Raw genomic sequence first — 21,073 nt, 5'->3', positions numbered from 1 at the left:
TTTCCCTCGATTTAAGTTGCTGTACCGTGTTGCACGGCTTCTGTACTTTTCTGTCCCTGCGAGGTTCAGTTTGGGAGGTGGCCAGCGAGTGTCCAGCGAGGCACTGCATCCCACCAGCCCCTCAGCCCGCAGTGACCCCACCGCAGGTGCCCAACGCTCCCCTCCACGGTGACCCCAGCCCCAGCACGGTGGGACCAAGGCGGCCGTGTCTGCCGGGCCAAAGCCGCCACCATCCTCCGGGATGGCCAAGGGGTTCATAAGCATCTCCCCGGTGCTCCCCGGGGAAACGCGGGTGCCTTTTGGCCCGAGCAGCTGGGGCGGCCGGCGGGAAGCTCCTCCCTGGGGGTGTAGCACAGGAAGGGGTGGCGGTCGGGGGAGTCGCGGAGCTCCCGGCCAGCCGGCGGAGTCGGCGCTGCCCGCTGTACTATGCGTGTGTCTTGTGTTACAGCCATGCTGCACATCGGCGGCCAGAGCGAGGGGCGCGGGGAGGAAAAGGCTGTTTACACAGACTGCAAACCGCCCGGGGAATAGTGCGGGAGAGGAAGTGAGCCGGGCCGCTGTCTGCCTGCCCCGGCTTCCTGCTCGCTGCCTCTCACGGGCAGCGCTCTCTCTCTCACACACACACAGACACACACACCGGCCCGAGGGGGGAAAAAAAGGAAAAAGGGAAAACAAAATCAGGATCTCATTACTAGAGCAACAGAGAGCCTGCAGAAGACTGTCAGCATGGAGAAACAGGGAATTTTACTCAGCTCCCTCTAGACTACCAGGAGAGAGCGGAAAAGTCCCTCAGCCGCTGGGTAGGTACAAGTGCTGCTGCGTCCGCCCCGGCTCCCGCAAAGTTTGGGGGGCTGCGGGCAGGAGAAGGGGAGGCCGCTGGTGGGGTGGCAGCAGCGGGGACAGCCCGCGGGAGAGAGGTGAGGCTGCCGGGCACCGCGGGAGGGGGCTCGGAGCCCCGCACGGGGCCGGGGAGCCCAGGGGTCCTGCCCCGGGGTCGGGCCCGGGCAGCGCGGTGGTAGCGGGGCGGGGGGCGGCAGTCGCGGGCCGGGATGCCCGAGGGGGCTCCCGCCGCCGCAGGGGCCCCCGCCCCGGTGAGGGTTTCCCCGGGGGCCCCGCCGCCCCCCGGGAGATGCGGGTGCAGGTGAGGGCACGGACCGTGTGTGTTTGTGCGGGGGGCAAATGCCGGAGGGTGAGGAGCGGCAGGGCCGGGAAGGAGGCGCCGGGGGTCGCGGGGAGCCCCGGGACCCCGCTCCGCCCGCAGCCCCTCGGCGGTGCCGGGGCGTTCCGCGTCCCGCTCCCCGCGGTGCCGTGCCGGCTGGCGGTGCCGGGGGCCGCCCCCTCCCAGCGTTATCCCGGTCACGGCGCTCGGGGGCCGCCCGGTGCCTGTCAGGGCGGCGGGGGCGCCGCGGGGTCCCCGGCGGCGCTGCGAGGCCGAGCGGGGCCGCGGAGGGCGCGGGGGGAGGGAAGGGAAGGCTCCTGCAGAAACTGCAGAAGGGGCTTTAAAAAAAGGGAAAAAAAAAAAAAGTGTCGGGAGAGTTTCTGGCTTGTCTGGAAACAGCAAGACTAATTGCCATGCGCTTCCGGTTTGAAACTGGCAGCAGACAACATCTTGAAAATGAGTCACTGCAGCTCACAAAGAAACTCTGTGGTTTTCTCCCTCTCAGGTTTATGTATTTGCTCCTTTTTACAGTTTCCTTTGTAGTCTTCTGCCTTTTCCCCGGACCTCCCCCCACCCTCTTTTCTTAGCCACCCCCTGCCCCCCGACCCCTTTGGCAGACGTGGATAGTTTCCACCACCAACTGAAAAAAAGAAAAACACAAAAAATGTTTGTAAGGGAAGGGAAAAAAAAAAGAGAGAGGGAGAAAGGGAGAGAAAGTGGAGAGTTGTTGTTGGATCTGGCTTTGCTGAAGGTTAGAGGGACTCTGATGCTGCAGGGGGAAAAAGTTCCCTGAATTTTCCACTGGCTGCAGGAAGAGAGCCCATTTAGTCATGGCTAAGTAATGTCTGCACACACACCAACTAATCTCATTAGGAGTTTCCGTTCCCTAACACAGGAGGGTTTTGTGAAGCCCTGTCAGCCTTTCTAACGTTGCAGTTGAAAGGGAGACAAGTTACATCTTTATTTACTTAGGAGTGTAGTGCTATGACAATTTTATATAATGTAGCATCTTTTAGGTCATGAGGACTCCAAAAGTCAATCATTGCATTTCATTTCAAGCCGAAAGCCGTGATTCATCTTGTATTTTGCTCATACAGACTTTTCAATTATTTCTGATGAATTTATGCATAAATATTTCCATAGGGTGAAACATATAAATGGGGTAGCAAGATGTCTCTGTTATGATAAACATGTTCTGTGCATGTCTGACAATTGCATGTAATTGCAAAGTTAAAAAATTTTGAGCCAAGATACTGAGGTGATGGCCACGTTTGAAAAATATATTCACCCACATAGCTTTCCTGTGGTGGTGCTTTACGTATGTTATTTTCAAGTGATTTTATACATACCAGTTTTGATTTAGTGGTTTGTGTAATTACTTTATGATGATTTGCTTTCATAATGGTCATGAAAGAAGCCTATGTTCAGAATTACAAAGATTTTTGCCCTGCCCCACCAATCTTTAAATTAGAAGCAACAACTTTTTGCGGAAAAAAAAAGTCTGGAGCAAACAAAGAAAATGGATTATTGCTTGCAAGTGTTTTTTAGCTGAAGGAAATGTCAATAAATGAGAATAAAATTGTATGCATTAGGACGTAACACCAAGCTACTTACTTGAATTATCATGTGATAGCATTAAACTAATTTGCAAATATTATGCAAAAAAATAGTACTTGCAGTATATCACGTGTTTACCTCAGAAGATCTGCAGTGTTTCCTGCACTTCCTATGTCCAAGTGGCACAGAAAAGTTCTTCATTAACATCATTTCACAGAGGACTTCTATTAGTGGATTAGTGACACAATCTCCAGACACAGATGTCTCTTGATTTTCTAGTGGGGCAGTGAAGAATTTTTAGAATAGTGTACAAACCAGACAATGCCTAATCTCTGTCTCAATCAAATGCAGCCATCAGGAAGCAAGGGATTATTTTTCCGTTTTGGAGGTTTATTTCTTCTGTAAAATTCTCAGTTTTATAGAAAGAATTGCAATATTGGACATAGTGTTCAAAAACCCATTGAATATGTTATGGAGCAGTTGGTGTGGTGTACAGCACCAAAACTTTCTGAGGAGTGTTTCCTGGCTCCCACTATCTCTCTCTGAGGTATGGACAATAAATTGTTCACTTATTGTGTTAAATATTGCTGGAATTTCGTGTGCTGTCGGCTGAATCAGAGTAGATGAAGCACACACATTTATACATACTTAAATACATATATATATGTAGTTTATCCACACTATATATGTTTTGTGTGTTGTGTTTGTTTGAGATAAGTGTAAAACATTTTGATGTCCTCAGGAAAACAGATGTAGTAGTAGTGTACTTTGTGTTGTGTGTTCTGTGAATTTGAAAGGCTGAATGAGAGTAATCTATAGATGTGTTAAAAATACAACAGTTCTGAATAGAATAGAAAAAAAAAAAAACCAGATATCATGTAATGCATGATAGTTTCCACTCAAATAATAAAAAAAGTATTAAAGGTGCTTTTATTGTAAATACAATTTTATTCTTCACCTGTCTAAAAATGTGTTAGGAGTATATATTGTCTGCTCAGTATTACAATCATTGCTTACAGCTTGATTTTTCCTAATCAACTCTGTGAGTTGTTCCTAAAAAGAAAAAAACCCACTGTTTTATATCCTTTCTGATATCACCGTCTCCACCTAGATGCAACAGCTGAAATAAGCAACTCAATCTCAGGGGAGAAACTCAGTTTCAGCCTTCCTTGTAACTGTTTATAACACACCACACACATGGACACTTCCATATGTAAAAACAAAAGTGTATTTTGTTTTATTCATAAGTGGTTCTCAGTGCTTACTGATTCACAGTGGTTCTTTGCTCCTGCTACTTAATGTTATCTCATTAAACTTAAGCCATAGGAAGAAATCAAGTATATCACTCCAAAGACTGAAGTATTTCCCATTTGCTGTGCATAAAATCTAATTATGTAAACTTTGCCTTCTTTTTGTAGTGCCCTTTTTGGGATGGAGGTATTCATGACAGAGTTATTCTTAGAGGCAGCTATTATTGGTCAAGTGAACACAAATATTGGTCAAAAACTGGTTCTGAAAGACTTAGCACAGAATGAAAGTAAATTTTCATGTTCACCAAGGTGCACAGAGCTTGCTGCTTGCTCTGAGGCTCATATATTTGCATGTAGGAAGGTAGCTGTGTGCAACACAGACATGGAGGTCCTTGAGCTGTACAGAAAATACAAATCTTAGCCTTGGGAATGCAGTCACATCACAACAATGTTGCTTCAGAAGACAGAAATAGGTATCAAAATAAACAGACATTTGGCTACTAAAGATAAGGGAGTGCATGATAAGGGTGGGAGCACCAACACATAGTTACTTGTGATGCATGTATTTCTTAAAAAGGATTTTAACTAGTGAGTTGGTGACATCATTTAATATTTGTAAGTTCATGTAGTTACCATTATCTCTCTGAGTGGTTCTCTGTCATAATGCTAAATAATCTAAGATAATAAAGAACTGATAAATGAGCTAGTACTTCCTATAAAGATATGCCAGGTTGAGCTCCTTTGTGCAATGAGGTGATTTATCAGTCCATGGCATTCTTCTGGTGGAGATAGCTCCCATGCACTGGTGCTGCTGCTGGAATCAATTTTGGAGCTGTGCACTGATTATAGGACAGTTATCCTGGGCCAGTTTCAGAGCGCTGTTGGTTTGGAGCTGCTGTCTGTGCTCGGGGACCACACCCAGTGGCTCATGCCACAGGCTGTCCTGACGGGCCTATGGAAGTCGCCTTGTATCCTTGGATTGATTCACCCTGGCCTTCTCCTCGGTGTTCCCCACAATGGGGAATCTCATCGTCTTGAATCATTACACAGATGTTTACTTCATCTGTGGCTTGTTAAATGAATCAGTGAGGATTCTGGAGGCTGTTAAGAGCTCTTGAATGACCAAATACATTCATTCTCATGTTGAAGAATGAGTGATTAAAGATTTAGTCATGATTTTGAGGAGAATGTCAAGGTGTAGGCACAGGAAGTCCATCTCACTGCACCACAAAATACAAGGCTGCATGGATGGAAATAAAGCAGATGAAGCACAAAGTGCCTCTCAGCTGTGCACTTCAGAAAAATAAATTCATCTTTGTCCTTAAAACTTTCTTTGACGCATTGTGATTTTATGTGCCAGCAATTGTATCGCATTTCAGGTTCTTACGGGTTTGTTGTTAAGAGTGGATTTTAATTTAAAAGCTCTTTGAAGGAGACTTTCAGCTTTTCCAAAAGCAAGAACTAAAGAAAACACTTGCCAATGAGCATGGGTACAAAAATATCACAAAGACACTTCTTGGCAGCTAATTCAATGCCAGTTACTAACTGTATATTCAGTTCTGCATTTTTATTTTTTATGAATACTGTGGTAGTTTTTTTGCACTACCAGAACGTACCCTGGAGCTGTCGGTCTGCTTGATAGGTGCGATTCCTGGGCGGTATCTCATATTATACCAGACAATTAAATATTTAAGTAATATTTTAAAGTTATATGGCAGCTAAGAATATAGGAGGCCAATTTTGCCATGGCCTAGGCAGGTACAACTCAGCTGAAAATGATAAGGGATTTTTTTACTGTTATGGAGTTCTCAACACCGTGTCTGATTTTTGGCTGCTTGCTCAAGTGGCATTGCTGTGATTGCTGCCTACAGCAGTGGGGTTTGTCCTTGTTGTATCTGTGGATCCATAATTGTTTCTAAGCAGTTGTGCCCGCAGTGGTGGTGCTGCAGTGCTTCAGCCTCACTGTCAGGAGGAAGGTCCACTGACCCCACATGCAAGGGCCGAGTGTTGAAAACTGTTCAAGTGTATGGTGGCAGTTATAGACAGGACACCGATGGACTTTTGAGATAAATATCAATCAACTATGTAAAGAAAGGTTTTTGAAGACTGCAGCGTGTGATCTGTCCACATCTGAGCAGTTAGGTACAGCTCAGGATCTTCAGGACAAGAGTCTCTGTAGGAAGCCACAAACTGACTTTGTTTTGATCTTTTAGAGCACTTAGGCATGTATTTACTTTTGAGTGGGCCAGCACTTCTATTAATGCACTGAGACTGGGTGCATGTTAAATGTAACTAAGGCACAGCAGTGGCTCTTGCTTACTCTGTGAAGGGTCCTCCTAGTCTTTCATAGCTCTGAATTTTGCAGTGTCAGGATGTACTGTGTGAGTAATACTGCCCATTCCATGGCTTCCCCCTGACCTATTTCAGAGAGTCACTCAATCATGTCTGTGTCTCTGCTTTCCCATTTACTACCCAATATTTGAAGATTCAGAATGTAACTTGAATGATCTTTGCAAATACCATGTTTACTACATGTTAATGTGTTTTGGCTCTTGTGCAAGCAATACTGTCTTAGTTTTTTGAGCTTTAAAGTATACAATTTTCTTATTTTGTGGCTCCTAACATGAAGATCATTCGAAGTACCATAAGGGGAAAACTCATGTCTTACACATTGTCTTTTATTTTTCAAAGTTATTAAATTATGTAATGAATAATACAGAATTTTTATGAATATTACCGGTCATGTAAAATTGGTAAAGATTTTCTAGGCTCTAACCTAAGTATTAAATCCAAAGTCCCATTACTATTTTACAAAATGGCGCTTTTCTGAAAACATTAGTGAACGAGCAAAAATGTTTGTGTAAAAGATGCTTTAGCAGTTGTACACAAAAGGGTGGACTTGGATTATATCCTTCATCTAAAGGATCTAAATGTTTTCAATCAAATGTCCTCCTATAAGTTTCCCATCCTTATTTTGCAACACAGCTGATAGTTCATCTGGAAAACAGATTTCTATTTCACATCCATTTGCCTCTAATGTGGTGACAGCACTTCTTTACTGTCTCTGTATATTTCTCCTTTTTGTTGTTGTTTTTTTAAATGAAAATTGATCAGATGTGTTTCAGTTTAGGCTTTTTGAGAAGGAAGCTAATGTGTGCTGTTGTTTTTAAATGTTTATGTTGCGGTAGTGTTGAGTGGCCTTTGCTGTATCAAGTCACAATACAGCATAAACAAAAAAATTTATAGACTGAAGTACCACCATTATCTCCTCCCAGCAATTAACAGTAATTCATGTGAAGAAGCAATCTTTTAAAAGCATCTAGAAAATAAGAACAAATTCCTTTTGCAGCTCAGTTAGTTAGATCTGGAGATAGTTGACTACCTTCAGAGAATTTCTTCCATGCTACACTAACATAGCTGAGATGGGAATGTGGGTTTGGATTCTGGATATAGACCTCTGTGAAGTCTGGTGACTCAGAGCAGACTCAGAGCAAGTGGCGTGTGTGGTCAGCTCAGCAAACTGTGAGTGTGGAATAGGGCTGGCATAGAAAGTATGGCTGCAGCACTCCTTCAGCACTGCCCCTTCAGTGATAAAAACCCTCACAGAACAGAGCAGTTGGATTCCCTGGGAGCAGGGCGCAACAATGCTGACTGCGCCGTCTCATCCAAATTGAGAAGAGGGACTAGAGTCTTTGCATTTTACTTAAATGTGTAATTTTATACAGAATTCAATAGGACACATGATTCAATAGGACAGGATACAAGTCAAAACAGTGGCTGTTACTTATCCTGAGCAGCAGACATTGACAAACCACTTGGTGCATCGGTGTCACTTCTAAACGTGTGCAATCTGAGCACTCTGCATACAGCAAAGTTTGCTGTAGTCATTGGAATACTCTCTCATTTCTCTCTCATTCATAGTTTGCAGCAGCTGTGGGAATTAGTTTAAGCACACAGGACACAGTGCAGTGACAAACAGCTCTTCTCCTGGCTGAGATCTCATGTATTCCACGATGCATTCTGTGGGGTATCCCAGTGTTTAACCAATGAAGTTAGGTGAAACATGTAGGTCCTTGTTGGTGTAGTAGGCAAGTGAATAATGTCAGGAGATTAAAATATTTCAGTTGGGTTTTGGTTTAACTTAGTGCATGATAAACACACAGAACTTTGATTAGCACTGAGAAGAATAGCAGATCTTTGAGATTTTTATGTGTAAGAATAATTATTAATTTATGTTTTTACTATGAGATAATAAAAGTACAGACCTTGACTAGTGCTGTGACTCGTTGCTCTTTTTTTTTATGGCTAAGGAACTTACATTGGCTTGTGCTCCAAAACCTACTGCAATAGAGCTAATGTTTTGGGAAGAGACTGTCTGAGTAAAATGGTTCCATATTTGTAGGTTACCATCTGCTGAATTGTTTACACCATTTTTGGTATAATGCTATAACTGACTCCCCTTGCAACATGACAATATGCAGGTAAGCCTGAATGTTATTTAATAGTTAAATGGCTCATTTTGCTAATTCAGCAAAATGAAAATCCAGTTTGCATGGTAAGGCAAGTCTGACTACCAGTCTATGCTGCAGTGATCTTGCTGTGCTTCAGGTTTCATGAAAATTGCCAGCCACCTTGGTTTTCCTTAACAGAACTCCAAGGGCTGTTTCCTGTCCTTTTGGCCAGTTTCCTCTCTGCTCACAGCATGAAAAAGACCTGCTTTTTTATCTGAGTTTCAGTCTAGGAAAAATCAGTGGCAAGGGGAAGATCAGTTTAAACATCTGAATATGAAATGTATTAAGGCAGCATTTGAGACAGCAGATAGTAATAGTACACAATTTAACATATTAGAGCCACTGAATAATTACAAAGAATTTGGTCTGTTGTTGCGAAATTGAAAATTTTAATACTTCGTTTAAAGAAGGGAATACAGATAAAGCATTTACATTTGGGAGTAATCATGTCTTGATATATTAAGTAAACTTTCAAAATAGCTGCTGTTCTTGGAGGTTGGAACCTCTGCCTTCTTCAGCTCTGGAAACATCAGAAATTTTATACAGGACACTCAAGTAATCATGATGTGTGTCCTACTGATGCCGACAAAAATATAAGAGGAAGTCATATGGGAAAAATAAACATATAGGACTGGTTTTGAAAGCAGGAGTCCCTCAGATTGCAGTGTAGCATGCTGCCAGTGTGCCACAGATGTGCACCACATGAGCAGACAGAGAGCAGTGTGAGGAGTCTGCACTCATTTTGTGGCTGTCCCAAGGTGAAGGGTTGGAGCCATTACAGATTTATGTAGTTTTGTTTATGGCTAGCTTTAGAAATAATTGAGCAGGTTATTTTTTAAGCCTTCACAGGGAAGCAACTAGCCATGTTCCCTCCTGCTAAGGGCTTTTACTCCAGTGGGATTAAAACTGTTTCTTGAACTGCATCCTTACAGAAAATGTGCAAACACTGGTGTTGTAGAGGCGGTGTCATCACACCTCTGCTTGGCAGGCAACCAGTCCTTTGTTTTATTAGGTTGGAGAGTGCAGAACTTTCTTCCTTTGGACATCTGCCTCCGCTTTTCTTTGACTTAGGTAAAAAAATTAAAAACTGCAAACACTGTATTACCAAATGTACCTACTTGAAGCATTACTGGACATATGTGTGAGTACTTTCTTCTCTGTGGTGTAACTTGATGTTATCCCTTAATGTTTTGCGAGATTTTGCTGCTGTCCCTTTTGTGTTGCTTTTAACCGCAGGAGTCTGTTTATTTTTTTTAAACGTGCTGGGCCATAACAGTGGGTATCCTTGCTTGACAAGGAGACCTTGTAAACTTTTACTGTAAATAATCTTTTTAATTACAATTTAGAGTAAAAAGATGACTGTTAGGCTGGAGTAGCAGAGTAGTCATACCTTGTATGACTTTGTTGAGTAGATTCGCCTGCAAAACACTCTGTGTTTTTCTGGCACATCCTTAAACCAGTCTGTGTTTGTGTGGCAATATTACTGTAGTTTTGCAGTAAATTGGAATGTGTGCGCTGCTCTGGGGCACCCCTGTGGCTTTCTCTAATGTTTCCACTGGGTGGTGCTGCAGGAATTCCTTTTTTTTTTTTTTTTTTTTTATTCGCTTGAATCTGCATTTCCCAGAAAGACGCCTCTAAAATATAATAGGAGGAAGTCCTGATTTAGAAAGTTTTTGCAGTTTCAACACAATGGAAGGACTTGGAGGATGCTCTGACAGGAAATGTCCTGGTTGCTGGATGTGGAAAAATTACCAGCATTCTGTATCATACACACAGTTGGTTCCCTAAAGTGTCCTGGGTATGGGTTGCACCACTAGTTTGATTTATTACCTTTAATAGAGAAAGTTCTGCCTCAAATTAAACCAGGTATATTTACACACTTAGTTCAGACCTTATTTTTTCAAGCCCAATTAAATTACTAGTAAAATCTCCTTTGATGAATATATGAAAGCTTTCTGAGTAAACAAATGGATATTTGTTTTTTCTCTTTTCTGGCAGAATCACTAACTCCTCACCAACCACATCCTATTTATCACCCTTGAAGCATCTCTGTTGAGAAATAAAGTGTTAGGACTGACTCAGCTTTTTCTTTCAAATAGTTCTGAGCAAACATTTGGGCAGATTTGGCAATTGTCTTTAACCTCTCATGATATAGTCATAGTTACACAGATGAATTTTCAGTGAAAAATGTTATGGCTAACTAATTTTTAAATTATTTTAGGAAAGTTCTTTTTGTTGACTGACACTCTTGCTTCTGTAATTAGAAGAAAAACGTGTACTTCAATTTTTAATAAAAAATGAAAAATAGAAAAAAATGAAAAATAGAAAAAGTGTCCTAGAGGATTTATAAGCTCTTAAACTTTTCATATTGACATTCACTTTAGAACTGTGTTTAGGATATATATAGACACTACCTTGTTCTGTATTTTTGTCTGTCTGTACTCTTTGATATTTTATATAGCATGGAATTTGCATATAAAATTATTTTGCCAATTTCCAGCAAAAGTTTTTTTTTTAATTAATTTGTAACTGTTTATTTTCTAAGTATTAATGGACTTTAAAATTAATTCAGTTAAGTAAAAAAATCTCAATTTCTATTGTTGAGAAATAGTGGTTAAAAAATAATGGCAAAACAGTCACATTCTTGCACATGGTATTGCAGCAGTCCTCTCAAGGGTTAAAATGAACCTGAGACACTTAGAAAAATAAAACCAGAGCTGCTATTACAAACTGGGACAGATGTAGGAGGCCAGGTTTCCTGTGGCCCATTTTCCAGTTTCCTGGCTGCAACCTGCAGAAATAAAGGAAGCCAAATGCTAACTTGAATGAGAAACTAACAATGCCCCACGTCACGCTGCTCAGAGAAACGTGCTGGGCAGAACTGGATACAAAACCAGAAAATGGATGCACAAAAAATGTACACACGTTTTCCAGAGTAGCTGAAATGGTAAAAAAAGGCATCTGTTACTGAGAAATGCTGTGTGCTTGCAAAAGCACCCACGTGCCTGTAAGGGAAATGTAAGTGGAGGTGCGTGCCTGCTGTGATGGGGCATACAAAAAGGAGCTGGATCTTTTGCAGCTGCTTTGGCTACAGAAGGAATCAGCAGTTTCTTCATTTGCTAAGGGAAATTAATTTCCCTACCCTGACTCAGCCTCTTAATCCTTTTCACGTACATGTCTGATCACCATCTTTCTGTGACTACCTACATGGCATAATGCTGGCGAACACCTTTTATGTCTTCCTGATTTAATTGGTCACCAGCAGGTTATATTCAGCCTCTGGGCACCCCAGCCAGGCTGTCCCACTCAGCTGTCCCTCCTGTGCCCCAAATCCTCCGACCTGGTTTATAGCTCGGGCTCCCAGATGTTCCTTTGCAGACCCTCTAAAGCAAAAGGGACTGGTTTTGATCCTAATGCCTGGAGGGATTCCTAGTTTTAGCCTTCAAAACTTGTTCAATCAATGTTGATTGTCCAGGATCAGCAGAAAAGGCTGTAGGGGAGCTAACATGGAGAAAAAAATCCAAGTAGGAAACCTGGACTACTTGGGAGAGCAGAGCTGTGTTACCGCTGTAACATAGTTGTGTGAAAGCTAAGGACCTCTGCAGAAGTCCTGAATTTCTACAGAGCTGCTTTCCAGCTTTTTGCCTTTTACATGTGGCTTTTCCTATGCAAGAGTCCTACAAAACTTGATGCTTCAAGGACTATCCTGCTTATCTCACAGTTCATGTCATAAATCTTTCCAATATTGAGATTTTGGTTAGCTAGATTTGTCTCTGAGCCTCCCGGTTTTCCACCACTTTGACCTAAAGATGCCTTGCTTATTTGCCCAGCACGTTAATAAATGTATTTTTGGATCTTAATGCTATCTTACTGACTGACATTTTATCACCACATGAAATTTCATATGTATTGTCTTGGTAAAAAATGAAAAAGTTTATGCAGCTCATCAGCACATATATGATCACATCTTAACTATTTCTAGTGCAACTTGTGTAATGTTTTCATAGTGTTTTTTTCATGCTGGTTGGAGCCAGTCTTCATATACTAAAGGGGGAGAGAGTATTTGGCATGTAGGCCCCTTGCCTAAGTGAGGAATTTGGGTGGACCCTTTACAGGAATATCATCTCTCAGACAGGACACTTTGCTCTATGGATGTCTCTGTCCATTTCCATTATCTTCTTCAGGGAGAGCTTATGGTGTTGACTCCACTGCTGCTCCAAGTTTGGGCATTTCTGTTAGTCCCTCAGTTTGGTTGAAATAGGAGCAGAATTATCAGCACAGACACTCTGATTTGCTGCCTTCTGGCATCAGACCTAGACTTAAAATTTGGTGTGTGGAGGTCATGGTGTATCACACTGATCATGCAGTTGCTAGGGTTTGTGTGTGGGGAAGCACGTTGCAAGGAATGTAAATTGCTAATGCAGATGGTGTCAGTGTGGTTCCCTGTCACAGCTGCCAGAGAAATGGATTTTCAGAAAACTCAGTCCTGAAATACCATTTTGCTGTCTAACACAGCATTTCCAAGTATAATTTCTTCTAACTATGCCCATGATTATTTGCATGAGCAGTAGTGGAAGTGATCACAAAATAAAATGGCTAGGCTATCTAGGTCAGGTCAAACTAGCAAATTTTGTTTCATGGCTTAGAAAGCATCTTTGACTGTCAAATGCATTGTATAAATATTTTAAAAAATGGTAAGATGGCAAAATCAGATATGTCAGAGTTAATGGATTAAAAAATTGACTCTTTTGTCTGTATGAATTTTGATTAGGCTTTCCATGACACAGGGTATATGTTTCTAACATAGGTTGTGTTTCTCATTCTGTACCATTGATAGATGTGACTATCTAAATAAGCGTTTTTTAAAAACTATTTTCTGCTAATCCATGTAATTCAGTGTGTGGTTCCATGTATTATTTATTGCTCTGCATTCAAATCTTGTACTGAGCACAGAAGTAAGAGGAATATTTATTATTACTATTCAATATTAATAAAGAGTTGAATGAAATGTGGTCACTGTAGGAAGTGACCACATCCTAACAACCCTTTCTGTCAAAGTAAGGCAAGACACTGAATTCCCTTTGAGTCAGTAAAAATTCAAAAGGCTTGGAAAATACATAAATGAAATATAATGTTTTCTGAAGATCTCCAACTCCTCACAGTCACAATTTATTATGACTTTTAATACAGGTACCAGATTTTTGGTTGAATTATATATCTTCTAATAAATCCAATACATCTGTGTCATCATGATTCTCTTGCTTGACCACTCAAATGGGGCACAGGTTAAGCCCTGTGTGGCCATTCTGTCCTCCCAAGGGGACAGTTAGTGCCTTGTGGAATTCAAAACAGTCCCCATTGAGAAAGGCAGGTTAATAAATCTGTTGGCCTGATTGGAAATTAAATATTTTGTATCAGTTATAAAATCCTGTCACTGCAGAATCTTAGATTTTTCTGTTGTTGTGGGCAGAATGGGAATTTGCCGTGGGCAGAATGGGAGCTTCAGACAAAGTTTATTAGAGAAGCCTTCCCTCTGAGTCATGGGGTGCAGAAGGGACCCCTTTGCTTTCCAAACTCCTTCTCAGAGAGGAGTCCGGGCAGAGGATCCTCCTACAACTATCCCCCTGCAAACCACATTTTACAGAATGGAAATGAGATTAACACCAGTTTACCAAATTCAAGAAATTCTGAGATTCTACTTCACCGTATATACTTAGAGCAAGGCTTCTGTTACAGGTAGTTACAGCTGTGAATAGTCAGTGTGACTCAGACCTGCACACCTCAGGTTGGGTGGTTAGAAGAGTAGGACCATGCAATTGATGATCAGCTGAAAATGTAATTAGCATGATTTGCCACTTGTAGGAATCATACATACAGTTGCTGTACAAGCAATATGGGAAGCTTTATACAGGAACTCAGTGGCAGATGGAGGGATGAAGCACAATGCAGCATTGAGCTGTTTTAATCTCATTTCTGTAGGGGCAGACTTGGGTCATACCAGTAGAAGATTTATGCATGTACCAACTGAGTGCATTGATGCTGAAGTCTGAGGTACACAGGTCCTTTATAAAGCCTCTTCAGAGCCACAGGCTTGGGAGAGTTTGTGGTCAGGCAAGATAGGGTTGTGAGGAGCTGCCTGAATCTAATTCCACCACAGCCATCTGCCCTGGGTCCAGCACCTGGAGTGACCCCCAGAGATTATCCATGGATCTCAGCTGGAATAACTGAGCCACTTCCAAAAAGGTGGCAGTAACCTTTTATGAGATAACCTGATGGGAATCACCCCTCCTTGCTCACCAGGACCTATGGTTTGTGGAGTGAATGTTCCTGTGGGATTCTCTCACCCAGGCTTGTGCTGTTCATGCACTTCACATTATGCCTGTGGCTGAGTCACCTTGAGTGCCACACTCAGTAGATACAGTGGAATCCAAAACTGTTTACATTTTGCAGATGATAAGCATCAGAAAACAGGTTCATCATGGAAAGTGTAGTTAGTACAAAGTTAGCTGCAGTTACCTTGTTACCTTGTGAGCTTTCATGGGCAGAGGTGAATGGGGATGGAGCAGTCTGCAGCAAAACGTTCTTCCCTGGGCATTCAGTTCCACCCAACCTCTCTTCAGAGCCATGAGTGCTGAACTTGTACTCTAAGATCTGGGTGAGAGAATTGTGTCTCTGAGGTATTACACTGTCTTGGGTGATGGTATGGTGGTGAAGTTTGTATTGGTACTTCCATAATTCTCAACCCTCTTTAGTTTCCTCAGCTGAAGTTCTGCTGACGGGTCTTTGTAGCATAGGACACATTTTAGTGCAATTTTGAAGAAAGATATTTATATGGCACTTAAAATTTTCCAGAGCAACAGAAGTTCTGTTTGTGATTTCTTAGGAGGAATTTTATTATGCAAGTTAAAATTATGCAGGGTATGGCTGCAAAATATGTGATGTACAGAAAATAGAATTATTTAGGAGGAATATGATTGTATATAAGTACACGTTTTTAGCAAAGTCAATACTTGCAAAACTTGCAAGTATTAGAAAGTATATACATATATGATGTGTATCTGTATATTTATGATGCCAGATTAATAGGGACACTTTATTATCTATGAAGTTATAGACAAATGATCTGTTAAAGATGCTAATGTCTGCAAAGAGGGTGTAGTTTAAAGGAACTTTTAAAGCTGTAAAGCGAGTAACTGTCAGGTATATTTAATCCTAGCTATGAATTTTGTTTTGGTGCCTTATTTTATGTGGAAAATGATTTGTATAAAATTGCAATGAAGCAAATGCAAATGTTTGAAAGTGCCAGGGCTTCCATATAGGCTGTTCTGTTTCCAGGACCCCTGACAGTCCTAGGAGCCTCAAGTGACCTTTGAAAGGGCTGTGTTGTTATGGTGTCACTCAGCTGGGCATCAGTGGTTTTGTCTTTGTCATTCAGACAGGACTCTCAGTTAATTAGAGAAATGAGGATTTTGAAGAGATAATAAAATCATCATCCATTCTGCCAACCCTTGTTTGGCTAGCTTACTTAAAAATTATTTGGACCAAAACATAGCTCCAAATCCTGTTTTTCCACAAAACTATTGACGACGTTCTCTAATATCATTAACTTGCTTTAGACTAGTAAAGTAGCTCACGCAATCTGTTTTTCTTTATACTCATGGACCTTAAGCACGGTGATGTCCTTTCTGCTGGGCAGACCTGAAGAGGCAGCTGTTCCCGCTGCTCTCCCGTTCCCTGCCGGGGATAGCTGGAAGTCTTGTGCCCTCTTGTGGTACGCTCATCCAGGGAAGCGGCAGGCAGCCAGCCTGGCATCCTGTCCGTGGCATCTGCTAGGGCACAAACATCACTGCATCGGGAAACAAGATGAACGAGGGCGCTAAAAATGCCGAGCTTGTCTAGATAAAGACAAAAGTACCCATTGTTTCATGCACAGAAGTAAATCAGATAATAATTAGCCCCATCAGCACCATAGTCAATCAATCAATACCAGCAATAAATCTCTGTGACATAACATATCCAAGTTAAGAATCAGAAAAGGCCAAAAAATTTTATTTGATTCAGTGTTAACATGCTAAGGCTAGGAATGTTTTTGAAAGTGGGTGAAAATCTCATTTAATATTTCTGTGGTTTAAAAGGTCAGATTTATCTGCATCTTCATTAAAATCATAAGTTGTTAGCAGCAATAATGCTCCCTTTTTTAGTTGTATATATACCTGTGCTGAGTTGGAATGTAGCCAGCCTTCAGTTTATCCTTTTATTGCAGTGCCTGAACAAAAGATTTGTTCTAGAGAGGGCTCAGTAGCAGAGGAAAAAGATATTCAAACAACCTTTAGCAGAGAAAAAAAAATTCAACCAACTCAGATGTTAGACTCAGGCACTGTTAAAAATGTTCCTCATTCTCAGTAGTACCTATGATAACGAAAGAAAAGATCCCCATTAAAGAGAGGTTCCGGATAAACATCACTTACTTTACTGTGCTTAAGGGTACTGAACTTCCAGATTTTCTAAAAAATCAAGAATGTCTTTTGAGCTATTTGAATTGGCAAACAGAAGCATCAAGAGTAATTTGAGGCCCTGGAAAAAACCAAAATAGGCAAAGGCAGTCTGGTGGTGTGAGGGGGAAGGGATGTAGCTTCTGGTCCTGTAATCAAAGGCAATTGCTCTGGTCTTCCCTTGTCCTCCTCTTTTTCACAGTGATGTATCTGAAGTCCAGTAAACTCCTCCTGACTGTAAACAGCAGGTTTTTAATATCATTTCAGTGGATAGTCATGTTAAGTCCTTTTCTCCCTGCCTTATGTGTTCCTTTGAAGAGCAATTGCTTACAATGAATGGAAGATGCCAACTGGCGGTGACCTTGTATAATGAGAACTTTGTGGGCAGTGCTTTTCTAAATACTTCCTCTATTTTATGTGACCCTTCAGAGAACAGCAGTGGGGAAAATACTGGAAAAGCAGTGGAAGACCTGTAGGTCTTGTGGATGTTTGGTTGTGAGTGATGTGGTAGCTTCCTTTTCTCAGTTATGTAGGATGACTCCTGCATAAAGCTTATTACTGAAATGAGTGTTGGGTGGAACACTTGCTCCCAAATGTTTTTCACACTGTTGCTCTCCTTTGTCCCTTCTAGGTATGGAGAGTGCAATCACACTGTGGCAGTTCCTTTTGCAGTTGCTGCTAGACCAGAAACACGAGCACCTCATTTGCTGGACGTCTAATGATGGCGAATTCAAGCTACTCAAGGCAGAAGAAGTGGCAAAGCTGTGGGGACTCAGAAAAAACAAAACTAATATGAATTATGACAAGCTGAGCCGGGCGCTCAGATACTATTATGACAAGGTAAATTTTGTTATTCTCATGCACACTAAAGAAATAGAAATACTACCAGTTAATATTTCTCCTCTCCGTGTAAGCTATTCAGAAGTTCCTCTAGCTAGTCAAGATCCTAGAAGGAAAAGATTGTAGAATACAAATATACAGATATTGTAGAACACAAATCTTGCATATTCACATTTCTCAATTTTAGACTCGAGTAAATTAAAGGAATTTCCAAACTGTTTCTGCACCCTTTTCGTTATATATATTATATTGTTTTTACTAATTGATACTAAATCTTTTCAGGATCAGTTCTCCTTAAATGGATATTTTTCAATAAGATATAAAAATTCCAAGTTACTAGGTTTTACTATTTCCTATATTCTTGAAGATTAAAGATAAATAAAAAAAGACTCTTATAGATTTTGTATATTATAAAGGAGAACTTCATAGCTGTGCTTGTTGGCCTGTTTTCATCTTGATTTTCAGAAAAAGGGGTGAGATGAAATTACACAGTGAGTAATGCCAGTGTTCAGCACAATTAGGGCATGTTTGCTGCCTGCACAAGGCAGAGGAAAGTAGATACTGTCTCTGGACTGACCTTAGAGTGCTGTTGTCATGTATTATTTGTAGTGCACTAATTCTTGCAGGGCACAGTGCTATGTAGTCAATCTAACACAGTGATCAAAATACATGTTGACTGCAAATTAACAATGAACAATTGGATGACCAGACTTTCCATGACCTACAGGGGCTTCTTCTCCTGAAAAAAAATTTTAGTTTCAGATTTAGTGATATTAGTGGTTTGTCCACTAGAAGTCAGATTTTCCCACTTAATACGTTTCAAAGGTGGCCTGACTGAGAAGGCATGAAAGGATTTGGTGAGGACAGTACTGTGGCTGTTCTGGGCAGTTGGTGTGATGCATTCCCTTCACTACATGCTGAAAAGGCTTCTGCTCAGCATGGGGAAGTTTGTTTCATTATATGACTCCAGCCCCTCTGGTTATAAACTTGAGTGGGATCAATGGAGACACAGTGCCTGCTGGTGCATGAAGAGCAGAGCCGGGCAGAGCCCAAATATGCTGTTAGTGACTGAACAGACATTGCCTAAAAACAAGGAACAAGATATTTGTAGCACTTGTGCTTTGAGATCTCTCTGTTCTCTTTGAAGTAATGGAATATAATGGCTCCTTTCCCTGAGACTCTCTTGCTTCTTTTATCCCTTAACCTTTTTTTTTTTTAACCCCTGTTCTGTTTTCAGTTCCCTGCCCCCAGCATGCACACACCTTTGTCATCTGTTTTGTCTCTGCTAGAGTGGCTGTACAGTTTCTTCATCAGTTGCCTAACTGAGGCAACTGCTTGCTGTTTGTAGAGATGGTCTTCTGTCTGACAGTTTTATCTAAGTGGCACAAGGATTTTGGCCATTTTTTCAGGCGTTCTGCAGTCCAGTGGAGGTCATAGCTCCTAGACGGAAAGAAGGATAAATTATTTCTTCCCCATGTACTGCAATCAGGGTTTGAACCCCAGTCCAAACCTATGGCTATTTCTATTTAAATGGAAAGAGTAACTCCTTTGGAATGAAACAGTGGGAGCTTCTCACTCTGTGGGTATAGTGTTTGGTGACGTGTAGGTTCCCAGACAGTGGAGAAAAGTGGATTATTGGGAGAGTGCAGAGGGACAGAGCACCTGGCTGCAGGTTTTGAAGTGTGAGAGAGAATGGTGTAAGATAGCAGATAGTGAATCCTTGTGGAGGGGCAGGGAATTGCTCAGCAGTGGGTTCAGTCCTGAACGCTTCCTCTGCCTTCAGTTCAGTCTATACTGCACAGCACAGGAGGGAAGAAGTCAAGAAAAGGAGGAAAGGCTCCTTGACATTCTTCCTTCCCCCCTGCAGAACAAAAGGGGAAGGACTGGGGAGGTGAAAGAGCCTCTCTCAGACCATAATGCTCTTATGCTTGAGATCATTCATTAATTTGTGAGATAAACCTAAAAGCAGTCTAGACTTTGAGGTAGCCTTAAGGAGCCTTCTGAGATCCTTGTCCCCTCCCTGCTGGTGTGCAATGATGGATGTGTTGGCAGCTGGGGGTGCTGGGACAAATGGGATGCACACTGAACAAATGTGACAAACACTGAGCTGCAGATGGGGGAGTGGCAGCAGGAAAGATGAGGCAGAACTCTGGACAAGACTTCATTTTCACTATGGAATTATTGACAGGAATTTCTCTTCCTATAACCTAAGTGATCTGGCAGCATGTGAGTTTGAGACAAGGGTCAGTGATTTTTTAGAAAGTATGGTAGCACATGGGCTGGACCTTCCTTTCTTGGACTGCCCTCTGCTCCTACTGCATACAGTTGACACTGAACTAACTAATGTTTCATGGATTATCTTTGAAATTATTCACCATGGAGAAATAAAACCTGATTGCTTGATAAGTGGGGGTTTATGAGCTCTGCCTTTTGCTTGGGGGGAACACTGGCTTGTTAAAATTCATCATCTGATTCATCTGAACTTAAAAGTAAATTAATTCCAGTACTGCAGAAAAATAACACAATTAGGACAAGTTCCTTAGCCTGGCTTTGAAAGCAAGCATGACATGCTGTTGAGGCTGATGGCTAGATTTATGTTAAATTCACAGAAAAAGCACCCCAGGAAATGCAGAGTATGGCATGTCTTGATTGTAATTTGCTGCCATGATTATAGTTGCTAAATGTTTGTAGATAATCTGAAGACTCCATTTCCTGTTTCATTTGTTCCCCAAATTCTTCCCCCACCCTCTTATTTTATTTAATGCATTTCTCCTATTGTCTCAACGGAGCAGCAGCACAGATGACAGATGGCACTGAGGAAAGGCATCCTGCATTCTACCTACAGCTTGTGTCCACCATGTCACACAGTTTTGCCAGTCAGAAATCTCTTGTAATGCTTTAAGGCAAGAAAATGCTTCAGCACTATTCCCACACACAGCACTTCAGCTTGAAGTAAAATACCTATAAAAGTAGGGTTAATAAGTTTATTTTTTTCCTCAGGTTACCCAGTTATTTTGTTTTTATGGTAGCTGTAATGGCACATATCTTTTGGAAGTCACCAGGGGTTTCAAGGCTACTGAACGTCCCTATAAATATTTCATGATGACACCACAAGAGAGAAGCTAGTGATTTTTCCCATGAGGTTTTTTTTCTGAGGGAAGGAGAGTGGATCCAGGAAATTACGTGCTGATACTGACATTAATAAGATGTAGAGGTTGTGGAATGTGGAAATCAAGTCCTCAGAAGTTAGGAAATAAAAGAATC

The 21,073-nt window shown here is 41.6% G+C and overlaps 1 protein-coding gene across 1 annotated transcript in view; it reads left to right on the top strand.

Annotated features, from left to right (window-relative positions):
* The first annotated feature begins 353 nt into the window (after positions 1–353).
* ELK3 (ETS transcription factor ELK3) overlaps positions 354–21,073 on the top strand; it is a 37,153-nt gene continuing 16,433 nt past the window's right edge. The window contains exons 1-2 of the mRNA XM_005480693.4: positions 354–800; positions 17,601–17,809. Of these exons, the coding sequence (XP_005480750.1) occupies positions 17,603–17,809 (207 nt within the window). The 5' untranslated portion in view covers positions 354–800; positions 17,601–17,602. The remainder of the gene's footprint in view (positions 801–17,600; positions 17,810–21,073) is intronic.

This window comes from Zonotrichia albicollis, chromosome 4 (assembly GCF_047830755.1).
Source record: "Zonotrichia albicollis isolate bZonAlb1 chromosome 4, bZonAlb1.hap1, whole genome shotgun sequence".
NCBI lineage: Eukaryota > Metazoa > Chordata > Aves > Passeriformes > Passerellidae > Zonotrichia > Zonotrichia albicollis.
Note: the sequence above shows the minus strand (reverse complement) of the source record. Positions and strands in the feature narration are given on the sequence as shown.